General features: G+C 42.4%; 1 protein-coding gene across 8 annotated transcripts in view; it reads left to right on the top strand.

Moving 5' to 3' along the window:
* The window catches only part of ELMO1 (engulfment and cell motility 1), a 584,819-nt gene that overhangs the window by 539,467 nt on the left and 20,211 nt on the right, over positions 1 to 25,141 (top strand). For all 8 annotated transcript variants that reach the window (XM_010831166.1, XM_010831161.1, XM_010831167.1 and 5 more), the window contains 3 exons: positions 4,377 to 4,540; positions 12,317 to 12,429; positions 22,491 to 22,598. In XM_010831166.1, the coding sequence (XP_010829468.1) occupies positions 4,377 to 4,540; positions 12,317 to 12,429; positions 22,491 to 22,598 (385 nt within the window). The remainder of the gene's footprint in view (positions 1 to 4,376; positions 4,541 to 12,316; positions 12,430 to 22,490; positions 22,599 to 25,141) is intronic.

Genomic DNA, 25,141 nt, shown 5'->3' with positions numbered 1-25,141 from the left:
GACTCTCAAGAGTCTTCTCCAAAACCACAGTTCAAAAGCATCAATTCTTCGGCACTCAGCTTTCTTTATAGTCCAACTGTCACATTCATACATGACTACTGGAAAAACCATAGCCTTGACCAGACGGACCTTTGTTGGCAAAGTAATGTCTCTGCTTTTTAATATGCTGTCTAGGTTGGTCATAACTTTCCTTCCAAAGAGTAAGCATCTTTCAATTTCACGGCTGCAGTCACCATCTGCAGTGACTTTGGAGCCCAAAAAAATAAAGTCAACCACTGTTTCCATCTGTTTTCCACGAGCACTCAGCAATGTTTGTTATGTTGATTTCACAAATAATGCTTCTCGAGCAAATTTTTAAGCTGTGGTACATATACCCAATGGAGTATTACTCAGCCATTAAAAAGAATACATTTTAGTCAGTTCTAATGAGGTGGTTGAAACTGGAGCTCATTATACAGAGTGAAGTAAGCCAGAAAGAAAAACACCAATACAGTATACTAATGTGTATATATGGAATTTAGAAAGATGATAACGATAACCCTGTATGCAAGACAGCAAAAGAGACACAGATGTATAGAACAGTCTTTTGGACTCTGGGAGAGGGAGTGGGGGGATGATTTGGGAGAATGGCATTGAAACACATATAATATCATATAAGAAATGAATCACCAGTCCAGGTTTGATGCAGGATACAGGAAGCTTGGGGCTGGTGCACTTGGATGACCCAGAGGGATGGTATGGGGAGGGAGGTGGGAGGAGGATTCAGTATTGGGAACACGTGTACACCTGTGGTGGATTCATGTTGATGTATGGCAAAACCAATACAATATTGTAAAGTAATTAGCCTCTACTTAAAATAAATTTTAAAAAAAGAAAAAGAAAAAAATTAAAATTTTAGTAAAAGCACATATTTTAAAAAAAAAAAACATGTTTCTTATTAACAGTATGTAGTTGGGTTTTTAGAAAATCCGTTCCCAAATCTCAAAAAAAAAAAGTTTCGATCAATACAGTCTGATTGGGACATCCGTGGTGGTCCATTGGCTAAAATTGCACTCCTAATGCACAGGGGCTAAGTCAGAGATTCCTGATCAAAGAATTAGATTCCACATGCCACAGATAAAAATCCCACATGCCACAACTAAGACCCAGCACAGCCCGATACATAAATAAAAATATTTTTTTAAATGTAGTCTGACTTATGGTAACCCTAATAACCAGTGGAATTACACTGCAGAGTAATCCAGCCATCGCCCCAGAAAGTCCCATGAGTCACTGGCCTGGAGGACAGTTGCCTTCATGCCTTTCAGTTCAGTTCAGTCACTCAGTCGTGTCTGACTCTTTGCAACCCCATGAATTGCAGCACGCCAGGCCTCCCTATCCATCACCAACTCCCGGAGTTCACCCAGACTCATGTCCATTGAGTCGGTGATGCCATCCAGCCATCTCATCCTCTGTCGTCCCCTTCTCCTCCTGCCCCCAATCCCTCCCAGCATCAGAATCTTTTCCAATGAGTCAACTCTTCGCATGAGGTGGCCAAAGTACTGGAGTTTCAGCCTTAGTATCATTACTTCCAAAGAAATCCCAGGGCTGATCTCCTTCAGAATGGACTGGTTGGATCTCCTTGTAGTCCAAGGTACTCTCAAGAGTCTTACATCAGTGTTATCACCAGCAACCTCTTCTTTACAAGGCAAGCATGGCATACAGTCCTCTGAGAAACAGTGTTGCCTACTGGATAAAGCAGATCCATAGTGAATGATATAGATCTGTCATCCTTCGCATTTTCTTCTGAAGTTTCTCAAGATTCCTACAATTAGATTTATTTCTTATGATAAAATACTTCTTGCCTCATAGTTCCTATGAAAATGCAAATAGATTACCTAGTAGTGGGCAGTCTTACTGTGGGCATGGATTCTTAAAGGTTAGAAGGATATAAGGAAAAATAAGGGTTGATAGCACTTGAAAATAGACAGACCTGTTTGTCTCCCGGCCACCTATGACTCATCTTACCCTTGGTTCAGCCGTGTTCAGTTGACTAAAGGAAACTGTGGTTGACATGGGATTCCTGGTTACACAAGGGCAGGGCAAGCAATGTGCATGCAGATGACTAAAGAGTGAGCTATCAGACATCCCTGAGCTGAGGGGACTCATGGGCTTATGGGTTCCCCCAAGGCTTTGGTTTTTCTGAGGGCACATTTTGTTTTGCTACCAAGAAGGATTCATTTTCTTGTTCTGCCTCACAATGTCTGTGGACCCCAGCAGATCACTGGACAGGTCCTTATTTGTAATAGGACAGCTGTGCTAGAGACATCCACTTGGAGAAAGCACCCTGTACCATCAGAGAAGGGCAATGCCATTAAACAGAGCTCAGCTGGTGCAACAAGCTGTCCAGTGTGTGGAGGACATTTCATCTGCCTAATATTACTTGAGGTGGTGAGATTTTTCGCCATCACCTGGCCGTCACTCGGGTTTGAAAGTTCTGGTTGCTACTGTCTTTTCCATCCTATAAAACTGTTACTTCTGTTCAATAACATTTCATGAAATATTGACATTTGGGTGGGACTAGCCAGTGAGTGGGATTCCCTGGTTGCTCAGGTGGTAAAGAATCTGCCTGCAGCACAGGAGACCTGGGTTTGATCCCTGGGTCAGGAAGAAGCCCTGGAGGAGGGCATGACACCCCACTCTAGCATTCTTGCCTGAAGAATCCCATAGATAGAGGAGTCTGGCGGGCTACATTCCATAGGGTTGCAAAGAGTCAGACACGACGAGCAGTTAATACTTGTTTTTTTTTTTTTTTCCCATCAGTGAGCAATTACTATCTACTGTGCTTGAATTGTTGAATGAATAACTGTTTAGAAGCCATAGGAGCATACTGAGATCACAGTCATAATGATGGGCTAGGTGGTACCCCGGGGCTGTTCAACACTCAGTGTGTGTTCTGTTCACCATACAGGTATCTTAGATCTCAACTAGATATGTGTGACCTTAGAGAAGTTCTCAATCCTTCTCAGTAACCATTTTCTTATATATTTTTTAAATGTTGTACTTTATATTATGGTTGATTTACAGTGTTGTGTTAGTTTCAGCTGTACAGAAAAGTGATTAAAGTGATTAACTATACATATTCATATATCTATTCTTTTTCAGGTTCTTTTCCCAATATTGAGTCCATTTTCTTATCTTTAAAGTACTAGTAAAAACATATAGTTTACTGTATTGAAAAGAGGATTAAATGAATTGATGAACAGCAAAGTGCCTGACACCGCACCTAGCACATAATTGAGGTGCACTGGTGATCTACTCTTATTTTTAAGTTGCAGATGACCCCAGAATGTTGGTATGAAGACAGTAAAATACAGCATTTACAGTCAGCCCTAAGTTCAAATCTCAGCTCAACCACCTACCCATCATCTATAGAATTTTGGACTAAAGTTTTCAAAGCTTCAGTTTCTGCATATAGGAATAATGATGATACCCATGTCCTGAACTAGAGTAGATTAAAATAAAGAATACATATGAAGTACCTTTCATAGTATCTGGCTCATAGTAGGTATGTTATCAAGGGTAACAATTGTTGTTAGCATCTATAATGGAGGATTTGAAAAAAAGAAGCTGCAAGGTTACAGTCTCTTGGGTGCCTCTGTGTGTTTTCTGGTCTTTTCCTGCTCTAGATATTTGGATGAAGATGAATCCACATTAATAGAGGCAATGGTTAATTGCCTTTGTGGTCTGGACCTGTCCCGAAGCAGCCAATTACCATATTCTTCTTTTTCCTTGAGGCTTCCAATGGGATGTTTCAGCTCTAATTCAGTAGACCTCTTTTTTTAGTGCCTGGCTCAGAGAGGCAATACCACATGCACATTTCTGGCTATATCATCTGTATGAACACTCAGACCTTAACTACATGGCAAAAGCAACCCAGGAGGGACGGGTGTAGGTATTATTTCACATTCACTTGAACCAGTGCCAACCAAACTTCCACAGTTAATTGTGTCTCAGAGAGTTTCTCCTGGAAAAAAATAATGATTATGCAGACTTCTAGCTGTTGCTTAGACTCCTTTTTCTCTTGAGTTGCATTGTCTACAGTCATATAATATATCAAGCAAATGAATAGGTATATACCCTCCCACCCTAAGTCTCCCTCTCCCTTCCCAATTCAAAGTTAGTCAATCCACCTTTTCCTTGCAATTCCAGTAGTACAAGAGGAAATGGAAGCTGTATATCATAGCAGTTGACTCTTTGGAAAAGCACACTCCAAGTTGGGGCCAAAAGTGCAAACGAAGGGAACCGGGGGCTAGGGAACCATAATCTGTGGAAGATTTTTCTGAATGGGTAAGGTCAATCCCCAGGAAAATTATGGTTTTCCTTCAATCTCACAGGTAATGCAGGTGGTGAAGGAACAGGTTATGAGAGCTCTTACAACCAAGCCTAGCTCCCTGGACCAGTTCAAGAGCAAACTGCAGAACCTGAGCTACACAGAAATCCTGAAAATCCGCCAGTCTGAGAGGATGAACCAGGAAGATTTCCAGTCTCGCCCGATTTTGTAAGTTACCTCTGACCCCTGCCTTCTCAACAGCTCTGACGCACCGTTTCTAGAGTGAAAGCCTATCACCCAGCTGGGCTGTGTTGCATGGAAAGCCAATGAAAGATCTCTACTCAGTTCCTGAAGTCTCAGCAACTCCTTGAGAAAGGCTGGGCAGGGGTAGGCTATGGGGAGGTGGAGACAGGAGGTGCTGGCAGAAGAATCTAAACCAAGAAGTGACCCCGTTACTGATGAGTCCTCTAAGGATTTGCAGCTGAAAAGACTGGCAACTTTTCTAATACTTGGGACAATCTTTTTTGTTTTGTCCATAAAGCTATATTCTATGTAGGCACTCTTGAGTGGCAAGATGTTCTGCTCCAGCCAGAATGAGACTTCGCGATAATTAAAACAAGAGGACCGTTGAAGTGTCATGGGTGGGAGGGAGCGTGAGCTTGACAGGGAAAGACCCACTGTCTCCCTGCCCCATTGGCTCTGCTTCGCATCAGAACGCCTCATATGGCTATCAGCAGAACATCTCTTGTAGCTATCAACCCAGAGGCCTGAGGTGAAGAATCAGGGGGCTCGTTTTCACAGGGCTTTGCATCAGGGGCACTTGCAATGGTTGTGTAATTTCATCTCCATCTTTATGATGTTCTAAACCTTGAACATGCACACTGTTTTAGACTGTTGTTTCCTTTATCTTTTGTTAGTACTGAGCTGTTTATCTTCCTGTGTCCTTTTCTTAGAACTAGGTCAATTTTGTTACCTTATACTTCATAGGAAAGAAAATAGGAAACAGAACGGGAAGTAAGGAAGGTGTTTGACATTTACTCTCATTCTTCCCTCGAAAGACTGAATGTGGCTTCTTCTGAAACCATCTTACATCCTTGGTGTCATGAAGCACCTCTTCAACATCTCTCTCTCTCTGATTCCTTTTCTTTATCCCTGCTTTCTGTTTCTTGCTCCAATATATCTGATATGTTCAGTGCTTGGCGATTTGCAAAGCACCTCCTCATGTTCCTTATGCTATGATCATGTCCTCACACCTGTGTGAGGAAGGCAAGTCTTATTTCTACTTGAGGACCAGAATATAGTCTAGAGAGGAAAGGAACTTGTTGGCAAGTGTAGGATCCAGGACTTGAACTCCAGCCCACAGATCCCTTAGCTAATATTCATTTCCCCTACCAGAGCTGCTTTGCCAAGTGCAAGGCTAAGATGAAGTTTTTAAAAGTGCACAGAAAAAAAAAATAGCCAAGCTATAGCATCTACTGTGTTTGTTTTCAAGCCTTAAGAAGCATCATTAGAAGCTGCAGAGCGGAACTGTGGGCTTTTGTGGGGATGAGGTTAGGCAGCAGGGGAGGGGAAATGCTTCCTCAGGACCTTTGGTGGCTTATTCGTGCTTAGTCGCTCAGTTGCATGCGACAGTTTGGACCCCATGAACTGTACACTGCTAGGCTCCTCTGTCCATGGAGTTTCCCAAGCAAGAATACTGGAGCAGGTTGTCATTTGCAGTAGGTTTCCATTTCCTCCTCCAGGGGATCTTCCTGACCCAGGGATCAAACCCGCATCTCCTACATCTCCTGCATTGGCAGGCGGGTTCTTTAAACCTGAGCTACCTGGGAAGCCCCTTTGGAAGCTCACATCTATGTAAAACCTAACCCATATCCACAGCAAGCAGCAGGCAGCACTTGTAAGAGGCAGAGCTGGGGTTTTGCTTTGGTCATCATCTATTAATAGAAGAAGATAACAGCCCCTGAATACCAAGTAGAAAGAGCTTTGAATAAACAGCTGACTCCTCAGAGATGCTGTTTATTTCTTTTTTTTTTAATTAAAAGAGTCTGTTATTGAAACATAGTTGACTTGCAATGTCATGTTAGTTTCAGGTGTACAGCAAAGTAATAGATAGATAGATACATTTCACATTCTTTTCCCTTATAAGTTATTACAAAATATTGAATATATTTCCCTATGCTATACAGTGGGTCCTTGCCAATTATCTGTTTTATGCATAGCAGTGTGTATATGTTAATCCCAAACTACTAATTTATCCCCTTCATCTGCTTTGGTAACCACAAGTGACCATGTCTATGTCTGTGGGTCTATTTCTTTTGGGGATATAAGTTCATTTATAGCATTCATTTTTTTTTTAGATCCCACACATAAGTGATATTAAATGGTATTTGTCTTCCTCTGTTTGACTTACTTCACTTAGCATGATAATCTCTAGGCCCATTCATGTTGCTGAAAGTGGCATTATTTTATTCTTTTTTATGACTTAGTAGTTTATTCTTTTTTATGACTTAGTAGTATTCCATCGTATCTATGCACCACATCTTCTTTATTCATTTCTCTGTCAATGGACATTTACACTGTTTCCATGTCTTGGATATTGTAAATAGTGCTGCTATGAACATAGAGGTGCATATGTTTTTTTGAATTATAGTTTTCTCCACACATATACTTAGGAGTGGGGCTGCAGGATTCTATGGTAGTTCTATTTTTAGTTTTTAAGGAACCTCCATACTGTTCTCCCGGAGAAGGCAATGGCAACCCACTCCAGTACTCTTGCCTGGAAAATCCCATGGACGGAGGAGCCTGGTAGGCTGCAGTCCATGGGGTCGCTGAGGGTCAGGCACGACAGAGCGATTTCACTTTCACTTTTCACTTTCATGCATTGGAGAAGGAAATGGCAACCCACTCCAGTGTTCTTGCCTGGAGAATCCCAGGGACCGGGGAGCCTGGTGAGCTGCCGTCTATGGGGTCGCACAGAGTCGGACATGACTGAAGCAAAGCAGCAGCAGCAGCAGCATACTGTTCTCCATAGTGACTGTATCAATTTATAGTCCTACCAACAGAGTAGGAGGGTTCCTTTTTCCCTACACCCTCTCCAGCATTGATTGTTTGTAGATTTTCATTGATGGCCGTTCTGATTGGTGAGAGGTGATTCCTGATGCAGTTTCTCTCTTGCAAGGAGGGACAGAGGCCCTTTGCCCCATCCTGGGACCTACAGTACTGAAATGTTGGATTTCATGTTTGTTTCAGCAGATGTGTGAACACAAGAAGATTTTATTATGCTTTTGACAACAATTCTTAAAGCCTAAAGAGAGTCTTAAGGGACCACTTCAGTTAAGTCCAAAAGGCCAAGTGATTCTAAATTAATGTTTGACCATGACTTTGTTCCAAATAAGACTGTTAAGTGCTTGTCAAGTACAAATATTTTGCTCCTGCTTTGACTTCATATCTTTACTTCTCAAGGCTCTGCTATGACGTTCTGAAGTTTCATTTCCCTTGCTTTCCAGTAATTATAAGAAACTCTTATCTTTATTTTTATTATTATAGACCTTTATGCTTATTGTATAGAGAGAAGCTATGAAAATACAAAAGAAATCTCCTGTATGTATATACATTGGCATCATCACTTGGGCATGGGACTAAAAAGCACCATGGTCCACCAGAGCTCTGGTAAAGTCATAAAAACTTGTCAGAGCTATTTCATGGGGGAGGCCATGAACCAGCCTTATCCCTATCCTGGCCCCTGAAGTAGGCAGGAGGCTACCAGCCTCCAGCTGCTTCTCCAGTGATGCTCTGTCTGTTAGAATGATCTGCTAGACAGGAACTCATTGTAGTTGGATGAAGTCTAAATGCTGCCACAGTGGCTCATGGGATAAACCCACAACAAAGAAAATGCAGAGAACCATGTATGATTGTATTCATTCATTCATTCACTTAATGAGTATGTATTGAGTAACTCCTTCCTGCAAGGTCCCGAGGTGCTGGGACAGGCAGAGAAACAGAGACACTTGGTTGTCCCTGTGCCAGGCTTCAAAGCTGAGATTAGCAGGGATTATCAGGGACTGTGCTTAGTGCCAGGTGAGAGGAAGCGCAGGCGGGTAGATTGTCACAAAAGCACATAGGAGACACATCTAACCCAAGCTTGGGGCTTAGGAATTCATATTTTAGAACTGAAAAGCAACTTTAAAGTCATCCAGTTCAAGCTTTTCATTTTGCAGATTGGGCAGTGGCTGGGCTGGATGGTTGATCTCTGGTGCAGAACACCGCTGACCATCCCCTTCCCCTCACCTGGCTGCTGCACACAGCATGGAAGCAAATCTCAGAGCCACGACGATCCCTCAAGGCGTGCATCTCATTTTTATAAAATGTTTATATTTCCTGAGCAGAAAAATGCAAGCTCTGGGTGAACAAATATTTTGGAAGACTGTGTATTCAGTGGGTTGAAGAAGCTCTGTTTTCTTTCTTAGCTCTTGACTAATTATTTCAGAAGAAGGTATTTGTTACTTTCTACCTTGTGTGACTTTACAGGGCAGATAAGTTCATCTGCACAATTGACCTGAGTGGCACCCCACTCCAGTACTCTTGCCTGGAAAATCCCATGGACAGAGGAGCCTGGTGGGCTGCAGTCCATGGGGTTGCCAAGAGTTGGACACGACTGAGCAACTTCACTTTCCTTTTTCACTTTCATGCATTGGAGAAGGAAATGGCAACCCACTCCAGTGTTCTTGCCTAGAGAATCCCAGGGACAGCGGAGCCTGGTGGGCTGCCGTCTATGGGGTCGCACAGAGTCGGACACGACTGAAGTGACTTAGCAGCAGCAGTAGCAATGGATATAAAAAGCTTAATAAGTCCCCAAATAGATCATTTGCCATGATGTTGGGGGAGGGGGAGGGGAGCTGCAGGGACAGACACCATGGAAGCAGAGTAGCAAAATGTGGAAAGCGCAGACCCAGGAGCTAACAGACCCGGGATCAGATTCCCAGGCCATCGCTTGCAAATGTGGCTCCTCAGTCAAGTTCTATCACCCATTCTAAACCTGTTTTTCTCATTTCTAAAAACAGTTAATAAAATGTCTACACTGTTGAGTTGTTCAGAGGACTCAGTGAAGTAATACATGAAAAGCCCTTAGTATATGCCCTGCACTTAACAAACACTCTGAGAATTAGTCACTCTTATTATGAGTCGATAACCAGAATTTAACAAGTTGTCTCACTATCAATATAGAAATGGTAAAACTGACACTGTGAATATATTCGTTTATACCTCATCTTATCTCGGAGTGTACAGTACAGGTAGGTGAGGAAGAAAAAGGAAAAGCAGATAGAGCCAGGACTTCCTGTCCTGCAAATCTACATCCTTGTTAAAGACTGGTCACAAGCTTCGCTCATGGCTTTCATAGCCAATGCCAGTGTTCAATGCAGCCTCTGTTCTAGGTGAACACAGGTCCAGAAAGGAGGCTCACCAGTCTAGTGGTGCTGTCTGTCCTCTGCATATGTCACCGGCCTCATTGGGCTTAGACTTGGAATTCTCTTCCGGAAACAGTGCTAGACTTTGAACTGCTCTTCATACACTCATTTATTCTACCTCCATTAATCTTCCTCCTTTTATTTATTTACAAAGCTTTTAGCTAGAAATAGAGGAATATTTATCAAAGCAGAGCTAGTGAACCCATGACCTTGACCTCATTGACCCCAAGCTGAGAATGTCAAAGCCCAATTTCAGCCCATGTTTATTACCAGGATTCCCCCAGAGGTCATATCTCATTCACAGAAACACCATGTAGGGATTACATATGTTTTGCTAATATGAGTGAAGTCTGCAGCTACTGAGCCCATTTGCGGGAAAGAAGAGGACATCACTTACAAAAAAGAAAAAAGCTATTCCATTTCCCTCATTGCCTAAACATGTTTTGGGGTCCTTGGGGTTCATAACAAGAAAAGGTAACCTTTGTAGCAGCAGATCCACTTATTCTGACAGTCCATCCCCAGAGATGGTTCATAACAGAAGGTGCTATGATGACAACATCTGCCTCTTACACTAAAAATCATAAATCATCAAGTTCTTTCAGTTATTCCTCCTTCTGGTCCTCATCTCTGCATCCTCATCTCCATTTTAATAGTTAACTCTAGCCTAGGAAAACTATTCTTTAAAGGTGCATCTCTAACCTAAGAATTGAATTCCCAGTTTCCCTAAGAAATGAAATTCCCAGTTTCTCTCTCCCATGATTTCTCCACCTCATTACCCCGACTTGAAGCCAGAAGCAGTGATTTACTGTCATGTGTGACTACCTTGGCTATCTTCCACCTTCTTGTCCATTCAGAGCAGGGTTCATCAAAACTGCAATTCTGAGTCCATTCTACAAAAACTGAATGCTGATAATAGGTAATGTTAGTGATCTGAATGCCTGAGATGAGACCCTGTGAGACCCACACCAGAAGAGAAAATGCACAGAGAGCAGATGCACCAAGCTGTACCACTGGGGTGAATATCCACATTCAGCTTTAAAACTGGTCAGATGGAACAGTATCAAATGCCCTGGTATTTGAGGCCATTTAAGTCCAAATATGTATCAACAGCTTACTAGCATACCTGGTTAGATGGCCAGATCCTTTCATATCGCTTTTTATTCTTTATTTTTTTCTCAGGAGTGAATAGAAGCAGTTTGCACAAGAAACACTTGATTGTGTACTCCTATTCAGGGCTTCACTTCTGTAAGCTATTTCTCCATCTGTGAGATGGGACTGATGATATTAATACCTGTTCCCACAAGTCGGGGGTTCTTTGGTGGGGAGGAGAGAAGGGTGTTAAATGAGCTACATTTGCCTAGTACACTGCCTGGCTCATAGCACACACTGACTGAATGTGTAGGGCCTTTCATACCTGGGAACAGAATACCACGTGAAGATAGATTGCTTACGATCCAGAGTAGCCCAGAGTTAAGGCTGAAGCTTACGAAAAATGTGAGCCTTGACTACATATGGGCACAAGAAATGTTTGTCCTGAGGAAAGACGAGAATATTATCTAAGCAAATCCAGAAACGGTTGGCATTCCTGCCCAGCGCTTACAGCTCACTTATACTCACACTATCCCCTTTGGAAGGAAACATTCTTGTTCCCATTTTACGAATGAGGAGAGACTTAGAGGAGCTACATGAAATGCCAATTATGAGCAGAGCCTAGATGGAAATCCTAGTCTTTTGAGTTTGGGTCACTGCTTTCAACACTGCTCTGAGGGCTAGACTCTAGGTCTCTCTATACATCTTCAACTAGAAAAACTCTAGCTTTAATATACTCAAATATGAGGGTGCTACCTAAAATTTCACAAGATAAAAAAATCTCTGCTCTTGAGAAAAGAAAAAGGGTTCACAACCCACTGTACTCATCTTTACAGCATAGTACATCTAAACCTAAATTACATTGTATTAGCCTGAGACAAGATGCAAATCCTTAATTTATGCCCTCATTATCCCAATCTCTATGGGCTAAAATCTCGGACGATATGTTATTCCCCTTTGTAAGTGGTCCTTTGCTTCACCCAACACTGTGTTTGCTGTACAATAGTCACCGCATGGTTGTCATCACTCCTGTTTGGTCAGATCACACATGTAGTCTAGGAGTTTATCTATCTGCTGTATGGAGTAGAATATGACCAGTAATTCATTGTCTCAGAAGAACTAAGTGAATTTTTGCATAAATTTGTATCTGTGACTTTATAAAACAAGAGACAAAATGTCTCTGGAGACATCAGTCTAGAAAAACGTCACTGAAGTGATTGGGGCTCTTGTGGGTATTCTGTAAAAGTCAGAGAATCTATACAGTTACTACAGCAGACAACCCTGTTTACTGATGCTTAATAAATGATTCTCTAAAGCACCAACCTAGGAGGTCTGGGGATGTTCAGGAAAAGATGGAGCTTTTACGCACCTGCCCTCTCTGCCATGGTGCCCTTTCAGACAAGTGCTTTTCTCAAGGTGGGTTGTGGAATATGTGTTTATCCTTTCACAGGGAACTAAAGGAGAAGATCCAGCCAGAAATCTTGGAGCTGATCAAACAACAACGCCTGAACCGCCTCGTAGAAGGGACCTGCTTTAGGAAACTCAACTGCCGGCGGAGGCAAGGTATTCTTTCCAGACCTAGCAAGGAAGAACAGTGGCCTGCTCCCTAAGGAATCACATGGGTATGGGTGTTGGTTTAAGGGTCGGCTAAGCAGCATTGTACTCAGAATAAGAATAGCTCTAACTTATTCCAGGTAAGTTTTAATTTCCCATGTAGACCCAGGAAGAATCAAAATCTAAAATCAGCAGAAGACCCGTGGAACTGAAGAGTCACCTGAACCATTTCATGCCTCATGTCTGCCAGAAGTGGTCCCACAACAGCTAACATTACTGAGTGTTTACCATGTGCCAGGCTCTCACTTGACCCATGTTAATGCATGTCATCTTCCCAGTAACCTTAGGAAGTAGCTACTGTGATTACACCCAGTTTACAGATAGATAAACTAAGGCAGTGAGGGAAACTAAAGCAGTGGGGTACAAAGTAACTTGCCCAGTCACAGAGAGTAGGGATTTAAACTCCAGCATCTCTCTGGCCCTAACCTTTAATGATTCACTATGCTGTCAGGAGTGCTAGCATCCACTGTTGGTGATTTGATCTTGGAATTTTCAGCATGGATGGCCCTTGTTTTCAAATCCCCATACTGATTCTCTTCCAGGTCAGAATATTTTATTCATAGTATAAGTAACAGTGAACCACGGTGGGATAGAATCAGTTTTCATAATCTTGCAAGAGAAATTTCTGAATTGTCTTTATAAATTTTAATCCCAAAATATTGAGTCCAAATGGGTTCCATTAAACTAGTTCCAGTAGATGGGAAGCATGTCTAGCTGTTTCTTAGCCAGGAAGGTAAACTCCTTTGATTGCTTTCTTGACATATGGCTAATTGCAAAGTCAAAGTATTCGTATTCATACTGTCCTAGAAACAAATAGAAAATAAAATTGAAATATAAAATTCAGGGAGAGGTGAAGAGATTGGGGAACAGTCAGGAAAAAGAATAAGCATTAGCAACTGTACCAAGAACAAACATCAGTTATGGCCCTGGAGAAACCCTGGCAGATATTTTTGAAATCTGATGGATGCCCTGCTTAGACACAGCGCCCGTCCACTAATGACATACATCACTTCATGTTTATACTGAGCCCATCCTCCCGGCCATTTACTTTTAATGGCTTTGTGCTGAATATTGAGTAAATTCAAAGTATTTCAAATGCAACCATTAAAAATCATATTAAGAAACGTCCAAAGGCAGAACTTCCTTGACAAATGAAAATGCAGGTCATTCCCAGGGGATAAGAAACCCTCACCGATGACAGTGAGCTTCAGGCTGGGCCTCAGGAGAGGACAATGGGCAGAATAAGAAAGAGCTGAGTTACAGCTGGGACTGAGAAAGGCTCACAGTAGGAGGAAGGCACTTACCTCTTCCATTCAGCCATGGAAGGACTGGCTCACTGCTCCTTCTTTGCTGCATCGCCTGCATTTGGGCACCTTCATCAGAGTGGATGGTGCTCCAGGAAAAGAGTGTGGTACAGTGAGGAGAACAGGAGCCCTGGAGCCAGATGAAGTGAGTGCCATCCGGCCTCTTCCTCTGTCCAGCTCCATGACCTTGGGTAGTTCCCCCATGAAATGGGGATAACAATGCCTGTCTCTTGAATTTACTGTGAGGAAGAAAAGTGGTCATGAATGCATCTCTTAGAAAGCAGCTAAAAAAGGGGGGGCAGGGTGGGGGGGAGTAGAAGGTAGTTACTCTTTTATTCTGGAAGACCCTGTAGGAAAGAACAAGGAGCTGGGGGTGAGAAGGCTTGGTTCTAGGCTTCTCAACTCTGTGAGGAACCACTTGAGTGTCTTTTGGCAGGACACATGACCTCTCAGGTCCACAATTTCTCATCCGTTAAGTGGGAGTACAAGATCAGATGATCTGTTATTTCAGTTAGCCGGATTGTCTGTTATATGCCCTGATCACCTCGTTGCCTTTGGCAAAATCAATAGTCAGGGTGTATTGCCCACATTAGGTAATTTATACAGTTTTTATGTACTTGACACTGGGGAGAGAGCACGAAGTGGGGGAGGGGAAAGGTAGCAAATATTCCCATGCCACCAAATGCCCCCATTCATGGCCAGCTATTGATACAATTCTTCTGAATACAATAATAATTCAAAGAAGCTAATTTAACCTTCCAGTCTACTCCACCACAAGACTTCCTTTTCTAGGCTGAAATGAGTAGATTCTATTAGAATAATTCTGTTTCTAGATGTCATAATTACAGTTTTTTTGGCCAAAAAAGCGTTATTTCCAAATGTTCAACTTTTTCAGTTTTCTAAAAATGAATTACCTAATGAACAAAAAATGATTAGCATCTAGACTATAAATTTATTAGTTAAACTCCCTAGGGAGCATGACCATCTGTGTTTAGTATAAAATCATCCTTCCGAGTGCAGAAAGGAAGGCTTTTTGGGGTTTGGTAAATTGATTTAAAATCTGGTGACTAGCTTTGTGTGCTTAAAAATAGAGATTCAAAGCAGACTGTGCTGAAATTGGTTTCCTATCACCCCATCCAAACATTCCATTCAGATTTACACACATTAATGAGGACATGGAGAAGGCAATGGCAGCCCACTCCAGTACTCTCGCCTGGAAAATCCCATGGACGGAGGAGCCTGGTAGGCTGCAGTCCATGGGGTCGCTAAGAGTCAGACATGACTGAGCCACTTCCCTTTCACTTTTCACTTTCCTGCATTGGAGAAGGAAATGGCAACCCACTCCAGTATTCTTGCCTGGAGAATCCCAGGGACAGCAGAGCCTGGTGGGCTGCTGTCTATGGGGTCGCACAGAGTCGAATACAGCTGAGGCAACTTAGCAGCAGCAGCAGCAGCAGCAGGTGTAAAATTATTTGAGAAGTAAAATTATTTCTCAAAGTCCTTTTGAGAAAGGTAAGATATGAGACGGGGACACCCATGAAATATATCCCTGGTTAAAGAGCAAGTACAAAGGGCCCATGCATGACCACACTCCCTCTAAACTTGTCCGACAGGGAGTTAGACACAGATGAGTGGATTTACGTATCAACTTTCTAGGGGAAAGTAGGAAAGAGGCTCCTGTCCACCTAACTGGAAAGGGGAGGAGCAGATGTAGAGCCCTTTATCATGCCATGTTTGGCTAGAAGGTCCCTGAGTTTCTACTTGCCCATCATTCTGTCTGCCTCATTTGCAACTCTGCTGCTTGGTTAGTCCAATAGAGATATATATTGCAAATGTGGATTTCTGGGAATTGTGACCACAGAAGAACTGAGAAGCAGTAAATCATGGGAGATGCACCATGCTGCGTCCATGTCCTGCCTCCCTGCCTGCTAGCTGGTTAGCCTTGGGCAACCTAATAAATCTCTCTGTGCTTCTCTTTCCTCATCTGTCAAGTGAAGACATCAGTTTCTACATCAAATTGTTTCGAGAGTTAAATAAAATCAGGCATGCATAGCGCTTAGTCCAGTGCTCAGCACATTGTCAAACATTCATTAATGATATTTAGTATTTTAATTTATAGTTACTCAGAATATACATTCTTATTTTTTGATTTTTAAAGATTTTTTTTTTTTTGGATGTGGACTATTTTTAAAGTCTTTACTGAATTTGTTACAATACTGTTTCTGTTTTACGTTTTGGTTTTTTGGCCACGAGGCATGTGGGATCTTAGCTCCTCAACCAGGGATTGAACGTGCATTGGAAGTCTTAACCACTGGACCACGAGGGAAGTCCCTAGAATATAGGTTTTTAAACATAGGCCATGGACTGGTAGTGACTGTCATATATCTGCTTCACTCTGTCCCGCACTCACTGTGGAGTGTGAAAGGCTTTTGTCCACAGTCCTTTATGATAAATTTGCCTTGTATCTGTGTTCCCTGGGCTTCTCAAGAGAGTTTTAATGAAATCTCAGAAGCTGCCTACATTCAAGCCATTATTTGCTTTGTGAGACTCTATAGGCTCAGAACTACCTCCTATTTTCCTTCCTTTTCAGAGATTAGGGTCTTTCAGAATCACTTGCATTGAATAGTCTTGATTAGAGCCCAGGGCTACACATTGGAGTGTCATTTTCAAGAAATCATAGCATGAAATTTCTACTTCTCTTTGAAGACAGTGCCCATTTTGTTGACCAGCATCCCTTCTCTAAGCATTAACTTGACAAATATAACTTGAAACCCAGGGATGAACAAAACATGCACCCAGAGGAGTTGGCGTGCTCCTGCACTTCAGCCACAGTTGCTGTACCTGCCTTGCCCTTTCATTTCACTCCAGAGACCTGCAGTCAAGTGGTACATTCAGCCCATTTGGGGGCACCTGTTGTTTCTTCCTCTTGGACTTAAGTGTTCTTTTAATATTCCATTAAACTTTATCATCAATGGCACCCCACTCCAGCACTCTTGTCTGGAAAATCCCGTGGACGGAGGAACCTGGTGGGCTGCAGTCCATGGGGTCGCGAAGAGTCAGACATGACTGAGCCACTTCCCTTTCACTTTTCACTTTCCTGCATTGGAGAAGGAAATGGCAACCCACTCCAGTGTTCTTGCCTGGAGAATCCCAGGGATGGTGGAGCCTGGTGGGCTGCCATCTATGGGGTCGCACAGAGTCGGACACGACTAAAGTGACTTAGCAGCAGCAGCAGCAAACCTTATCATAACTCATTTTTACAAAAAAGGCAAATATATATAAAATGTACATTGTCAAAAGAATAAAAGCCAGATTATTTTCAGGAAAAAAGGGACTTTCCAATAGATCAGAATAACAGATAATCATCCAGTAGTGTGGATGAGAGGGGTTACTGTTAACTGAAAGATACCAAGGTACTGATACTTGAGAGCTGGTTCTGTGAAAGATGAATGACAGGTACTCTATATATGTTTTACTCATATAACTTTTAGTGTTATCTAACAAAGGAACCATAGGAGTCCATAAGGATTTTTATAATTTGGCCAAGACTCCATAGCTGATGTGTCAAGGCCAGGTGTGTAACTAATGTCTGTGGACTCCAAAGCATCAGTTAAGCTAAACCATCTTGAAGATGTCTTCAGGGCTCTGGAGTTATCTTTTGCTGTGAAACAAGAGTCTCCGGGGAGGCAGAATTCTGACTCAAAACAGGAGTCTCTATTCTGAAAAATGTTCAGTGTAGTGAGGAAGATTTGAAAGGCAGAATGACCTTCATTCTGTATCTGTGGTTGTTGTCTTCCTTCACTGAACTCAAGAATATTTCCCTTTAAACACATCGCTAGGATCGCTGATGTTTTTGTAACGTGGGAAGGTTTGAAGCGGACCTTCCCCTGAGCACACCGAAGACATTGCACATTTTAGGTTAACCTAGGAAAGACTCAAAATCTTAGTGGAAATGCCATAAGAATTGGCTTTAGTAAAGGTCACTTGTCTCCCAAACACAGGATTCTTAGGGCCCCCTGGGCCAGCAGCCAGCTGCCAGCTGTAGGCTTTGCACACAATACAAGGATGTCCCTGAGTCCATGATAGAGTCAATCAGGACTCAGTTCTTGCTGTGGCCTGTGCCTCACTTTACAAACCACATTTCCTACTCAACAATGGTAGCTATTATTCAGCTTGCCCATCTGCCCTAAAGACCTGCTGGCCAACTCTACACTCATCTGCACTTTGGATACAAAGACAGGCAGTGAACTGTACTGTTCCGTATGGCTACCTATGGCTATTTGAGTTAATTAAAATTAAATAAAACTCAAAATTTCTTTCCTTACTATTAAATAAAGCAGGTACAGAGTATTTGCAGTGGTGCAGAAACTTATATCAAATATTACTGCAAGAATTACAGTTGTCAGGGGTGATTAGCTCCATAATGATCTATGTGACATTGGGAATAACTTTAATCAGCCCTGGAGACCTTCTTACCAGGCTGTGAGCTTTGAAACCAGCTTTTCTCTCTGATCCTTCAGATACACACACATGCACACACACACACATACATACACACAGGGAAAAAAGTGAAGCACAAAATTATCTCCATATTTTCAGTTTTTTAGTTTGGGGAATTAAAAATGGCTATTGATGTAGTAACATTTGTAATTGACTGAAAGACCTCCATATTAACTCATGCTTTCTCTTTAAAGGCTAGTAAACAATCTTTGCTAATGTTCTCACTGCTTCTTGCTAATTGCTTTTAGTGACACAATCCACTCATTCATTGCCCAAAGGGATTGGGGAACTAGTAACATCATGCTGGGTTTTGAAAAGAAAATACATGTTTTGCTTACCATAAAAGAAACTGCAAATCAAGCTGCCACCAGTGGCTAACACTGAAACTGTCTCACCCAACAAGTCAGTGTGCTATGCTGGCTGGAGCCGGCCTCTCTGCTTCCTTTATAGCTGCTCTGCCTTCAAGACAGACACACAAGTTACGATGCCTCTAAACCTTCCCGGAGCTAATGACTCCAGCCTTTATCCCGAGGGAGAGACTGGCTCAGTATCCACCCATTTGTCTATGAATCAAAACAACCTTCCCAAGCCCTTCAGCCCTTTTTCCAATATTCTGTCATCCATCCAAGACTTCTTATTTGATGGGAGGAGCAGAACACATCACTCACATTGATGATGCACAGATCTTTTGCTCTCTGCCATTTTAGTGGTAGACAGAGAAAGAGGAACTTCTGTGGGATAAGAGAAGAGGTAGTCAGAGGTAGAAGGAAAACCAAAAGACAGTGTGTCTTAAAAGTCCAGAGATTCCAGGGCAGAAGAAAAGGGTGGGACAAATTGGGAAAATTTTTTGACATATATGCACTACCATGTGGAATATAGATAGCTAAAGGGAACTGCTGTATAACACAGGAAACTCAACTCAGCGCTCATGATAACCTAGAGGGGCGGGATGGAGTGGGGCGGCAGGGAGGTGTGGGGGTGGGAGGGAGATTCAACATGGAAGGGATGTATATATACATATAGTTGATTCACTTGATTGTACAGCAAAGACTAAAGCAACATTGTAAAGAAATTATACTCCAATAATAATAAATAAATACATAAATAAATATATACACACCAGGGATTTCCGGTGCCCATGCATGCTCAGTTAAGTCCAACTTTTTTGCAACCCCATGGACTGTAGCCTGCCAGGATCCTCTGTCCATGTAATTTTTCAGGCAAGAATACTAGAGTGGGTTGCCATTTTCTTCTCCAGGAATCTTCCCAATGCAGGGATCAAACCCACGTCTCCTATGTTGGCAGGCAGATTCTTTACCACTGAGCTACCTGGGAAGCCCAGGGATTTCAGATCTGAAAACAAAGAAAAAAAAGAAGTCAAGAGAATTTAGTCCTCTGGAAGGAGGAAAATCTGTCAGCTCTAGACTGTAGTGTTATGGTAGATTTCCAGGTTTCCAGGTAGCCTTTTGTGTTTCTTTAAACAAACAGCGACTACAACATTGCAAAGATGATTGTCTTCAACCCTCATGATAAGTAGCCACTGATTTCAGTAGTCTCTGAATGTTGTTGCACAAGAGATCTCTCCTTTTCCTGTTTTTCCTTGTAGTACAGGCAGAGTTGCTGAGTCACTGTCCATATTTCCCAGACCTGAAACACAAGTGTTTCCACCGTCTTTCTTTAAGTTGCCACTGAGAACTGCGGGAGCTCCTTCTCCTTGAGCTTTTCGGCTTTGTCCCTTGTCCTTGCCTTTCATCCTGATGACTTTTGCTACATCCAGTAGAGTCCTGTGAGCACTGTAGGCACTCTGCAAATAGTCATTGGAGAAACAGACTCAACCTATTAACTAGACAAGCTATGGAGGTGTATGCAGCAAATTTCTGAAGTGTTGCAAATGAATGTAAATTGTGCATTTAGCTCCACAATATATGTTTGTACCACTTAAATTTCCTAATGCTCCCCCAAATCTGTTGAGGATGACAGTCTTCTTTGATTATGCCATATTGACTCCTGGGCTTCATGTTAGCACTGCTAGTCTCTTGAGTTTACCTCAGCTTGAGAAGTGAGGGATTTCTAGAAAGAACAGGCTTACTCAAAATAAGACCAGCATGTCCAAGTGCTACTGCTCACCAACTTCCCTCCCAGCTTTCTGTTACCCTATTACAGTTGCTCACTTAGCCAAAGTCCCACCTCAGACGTAGCAGGGGAAGGAAAGCACTATAGAAAGTTTTTCCAGCTGTGGTCATCACAGTTTATTTAGACAAGGTGGAAGGTCCTTTGGGATGAAGAGATCTTTATAGTCCATCATGCCAGGCCCCTGAGAACGCTATTGGTACTCATGGCTGAAGCTTAGCCCACTCCTATCAAATTGCAGTTTTCCTATTGTGAATTACAAGTCAAATTCTCAAATATGTTCTCCTCATGGAAAGCTGCCTAATTGAAGTGGTTATGAATTATTCAGGGAATGATTTTATTTTCTCCCTTTGAAACGCCCTCCCTGTGTTGAGTGTATATATATAACAGAATTTTGAAAATTTAGCAATTCCAGATGTTTTCCTAGCCTTCAAATAACTTTTTCTTTCCTCTCAAATTTTTCCACTGGAGTTTAGATTTTTTTAAATCTATGGATTGCTGTATACAGACTACATTCAGGAATTCTCAAACCCTATTTATACTTGAGAAAGGAATCACAGAGGCATTTTGCTTTTGTGGATCAAGTTGGGTGTTTCCTTTGTTCATTATGTGACTTTTGCCTCCATCTTTAAAACTTGGTTTTCTACTAAAAGAATTGTAGTTAAGACATACTTTTTGGTGAAAGCAATTTTAGATAAAAGAACATTTTTGTTAAATGTTATAGAGAGCTTTCTGGTCAGATTGGCAATTTGTATTGGGAGACAGAGTAATGGGGTGATTTGACCCAGGCCACTATGTTTGCCAACCACATAATTGCACAAAGGGTGTACAGGTCATGGATGTTTTGTGACTTACACATCTTGACTGAGTCCTTTTGGGTCTTCATTTATCAATTTAGCCAATAGCAACTGTGCAGCTTCTACATGGCAGGCATTGTGCCAAGGGATTGGTGCTGTGCAATCATGAAGGCCATGGCTGTCATCGGAGAGCCTTGGCTTTGTACACTGTCGGGACTGTTAAGTGTCCTGGAGTCTTCTTCTTTTGTTAATAACTGTTCATCATGTCCCCACTGGGCAAGTTGCTTGCCTAAGCTCTATGGCAGATAATGGGAATACTAAGGGATTTAACATGAGGGCACCAACCATCAAAGGAGACGCTGGAGCAGCTAAGAGGGTGGGAAGAGTCCCCTTGGCTGCAGTAATCACAGAGGGCTTCCCAGAGAAGGCAGCAACTACCCCAGCCCTGAGAGTTGCACAAAGATCACTCTCACAATTTAAGTTTCTCATCTAGAAAAAGCACTCTTTACCTCCTTCTCACTACCTCACAAGCTCATTCAAAAATTGTTATTACATTTTGAGGGAGCAGATGAAGTTAAGCTGAGGGAGTTATTTATAAGGATGATCCTAAGGTACTGGTCAAGCCTGTTCAAGGGAACTAAACTCTACGAATTAGAGAAGAGATGAATGTGACATCCTCATTCTTGGATACATTTCTGACTTGGGGTGGTTCCTCATGAATCCCACCCCTTGTGTATGGATTACTAGCATCCTAATAATATATTCATGATTAGTTTGTGTGTACAGGCCTCAGGGGTGAAGGCCTTACTATGCCAGCTTAGATATGGCACAAACATCTCAATAGTCTTAGAATCTCACAGAAGGAAGTGGAAGCAGAAAAGTTTCTGAGAAAGCTCTTTTTTCTTCATCTCTCTCCCTACTTTGTCAGGCCCAACTGAATAATTAATCATGCCCTCATCATTATAGATATTGATGAATTACTCCTCTGGAAGTCACCACCTCAGACTTGTTGCCATTGTCCTCAAAGGATCTGGTAACTTTCCCAGTGGCACCAAATGTCTACGTGGAAGGCAGGAGCTAACTGCATATGAAAATGGAGAAGGGACTGACCGCCAGGGCTCTTAGAATTCATTCCTTTCTGAGGATTTAAAATCAAAGAAACTGCCTATTCTCTCAGGAAAGGCTCTGAGGAAATAAGGATGTCAATATTTTTTAAAAATCAGAATCACTTACCTGGTAAATCTGCATTTTCTTTTTTTTTTTTTTTCCCTTCCCTCAGACAAGTTTTGGTATTGTCGGCTTTCACCAAACCACAAGGTCCTGCACTATGGAGATCTGGAAGAAAGTCCCCAGGGAGAAGTGCCCCATGATTCCTTGCAGGACAAACGTAAGTGTCTCTTCTGTGTAGGAGGCTTGAGTTTTGGTTGGTTGGTTGTTTCCTGGTCACAGAACATCATACAGAAAGACTATTAACCTAAGTAAACCCATTGGACATGGCCCACCTTGCTGAGTCCTGGCCTGAGCCATCTCATCAAGCACAAGACCTTGGTGGATTTGTGGTTTGGGAAAGGAATACTCACACATCTGTCCTGAAAGATACAACTCTAGAATTCCAACATCTGCTTTTATATTACTTGTCCGTGTGCTGTTCTAAGAAACAAAACCAGCATAAACCTGATTGTCAGCTGTCTTTTTCTGATGATCCAAAATAATCTCACCTGAATTGTGTGTTTGATACCCTACCACTTTTATTCATTATAGTTGACTGAATGGTGGCTCAGTGGTAAAGAACTCATCTGCCAATGCAAGAGACAAGGGTTTGATCCCTTGGTCAGGAAGATCCCCTGGAGAAGGGAATGGCTACCCACTCCAGTATTCTTGCCTGGGAAATGCCATGGACAGAGGAGCCCGGCAGACTACAGTCCATGGGGTCACAAAAGAGTCAGACACGACTTAACAACTAAACAACAACAAGGTATATAAATTAAACACAGTATTATGGAAACATTAAAATACACAAAGGTAGGGACTTCCTGGCAGCCCAGTGGCTAACACTCCATGCTTCCAGTGCAGGGGGTATATAGGTATATATCTGATCCCTGGCTGGGGAACTAAGATCTCATGTACCACATGGCCCCCCAAAAAATTTTTTTAATACACAAAGGTAATGAATTAATTTGGAATAGAAATGAGATAAAGTTAGACATAGCGTCAGAGGATATCTCAGGTAGAGAAATCAAACAGTGAGGAAAAAGTAAAGACACTTTAAAATAACTTAACAGTGAGGAAAAAGTAAAGACACTTTAAAATAACTTTTTAAAGTCACCTTGACTCTCCATGAATCACATAATTCACAGGTAAAATCCTTACCCCTAGGTCCTGGCACCTCCCCAAAATCGCCCCAGGGCCCATGGAAGTCCAATCTGTACTGTCTTCCTTGCAGCTCTTAGCCGTCACAGGGGAAAATTAACCACGAGTGGCAAATTCCTGACACACTCAGACTCTAGGCTGACGTATCAGACAGACAACCTGGCATATTCTCTCTTCCTCCAGCTTAAAAATGGGACAGTCTGGTCCTTGTAGTGTCATTTAGTTCAGAAAGCAATCTTATTTCCTTTCATGGGAGCACTGCCGTCTCAGTCCATGTTATTAGCGCTGTTAACAGGAAAGGAAAGAAATCTGAAACCCAGTACTGCAGAGTCTGGGATAGTGTCTATACATACATTCCTGTTGTGGGATCATTCCAGGCCTCTCTTTTTGTGATAAGGACCCTCCCTTTAAGTCTCAGAAAACCTCCATCCCACCACGGACAAGCTAAAACAGTGGTTCTCAGACTGTGGTCCTTGGACCATCCGCAGCAGCAGCATCACCTGGGAACTTACAGAAATGCAGATCCCAAGATCCTCCCTCCCAGACTTGATGAATCAGAAATTCTGGGAATGGAGCAGCAGTCTCTGGGTTCATGGGGCCTCCAGGTGATTCTGATGCGCATTTAAAGTGAGAACTACAGGGCTAGATATTATTGGATATGCTTCCCAGTGGGTCCCTAAATTTGGCTTTCACCAATACGTAAACATTTTAAAAGAATAAAAACCTGAGTGGATAGTGGGTTTGCCAACTTCAGGTTTTGGCAGGGAAAAAAAGAAAAGCTATTAAAAAAGAAAATCTAACTAAAATTTAATATCACATTCCTTTCATTGTAAAAAGAACTCGATCCAAAAAAAAGGAAAGACCAGAAGGGCCTAACCTTGGAATAAAGGACAGTCCCTTGCACTAAATAAGCTGTATGAAAATCTCATGGCATCTCTAAAAATGAGTGTCTCCATTTTCCTGTCTTTGCTATTAACTGGTGAAAAATTCACTGAGAATCCTCTCTCATGAGCTCAAAAGAACTGTGCAAAGGCCAGCCACTTGGAATCAGAGCTTTAAGGTGGTAAAATGAAGAGTTTGAGGTTACTGTTGGCCATAGCAATCAGAAGCTCTCTACAAACTCTCCCACTGCCTCTCTCTTAACTTAGCCAGGAAATAGAGAAAGTGGTCTGGGCCAGAAAAAATAAAACACATCTGGGTTCATTCTTGACCCACATGGCCCAGTGAGTCGGCTCTCCCACGCACTGAATGTATTCTTTATCCCCATATTTGTAGGGATCTAATCCATTTCTCAACCCATAAATTGTCATGGGTTGTAGTTTAAATGGAGCACTCTCATTCTAGCTGGCTCTGCTGCTTAGGAAGTCAGTAGCTCTCCCCCTAGAGAAGGTCAGGGCATGGACAGCACCTAAGCCTTGTGTAGGGGCTGTCTCTAGACTTGTCCACAAGCTGATGACCCCAAGCTCTACCAAGGCCTGCATCCCCAAGGACTGGAAACTGGAGTGCCGATGCCAGGGAGAACCAGCTTGCCAGGGTGGTTGCAAAAGAGCCAGGACAGAG

Source organism: Bison bison, unplaced genomic scaffold (assembly GCF_000754665.1).
Source record: "Bison bison bison isolate TAMUID 2011002044 unplaced genomic scaffold, Bison_UMD1.0 scf7180017864525, whole genome shotgun sequence".
NCBI lineage: Eukaryota > Metazoa > Chordata > Mammalia > Artiodactyla > Bovidae > Bison > Bison bison.
Note: the sequence above shows the minus strand (reverse complement) of the source record. Positions and strands in the feature narration are given on the sequence as shown.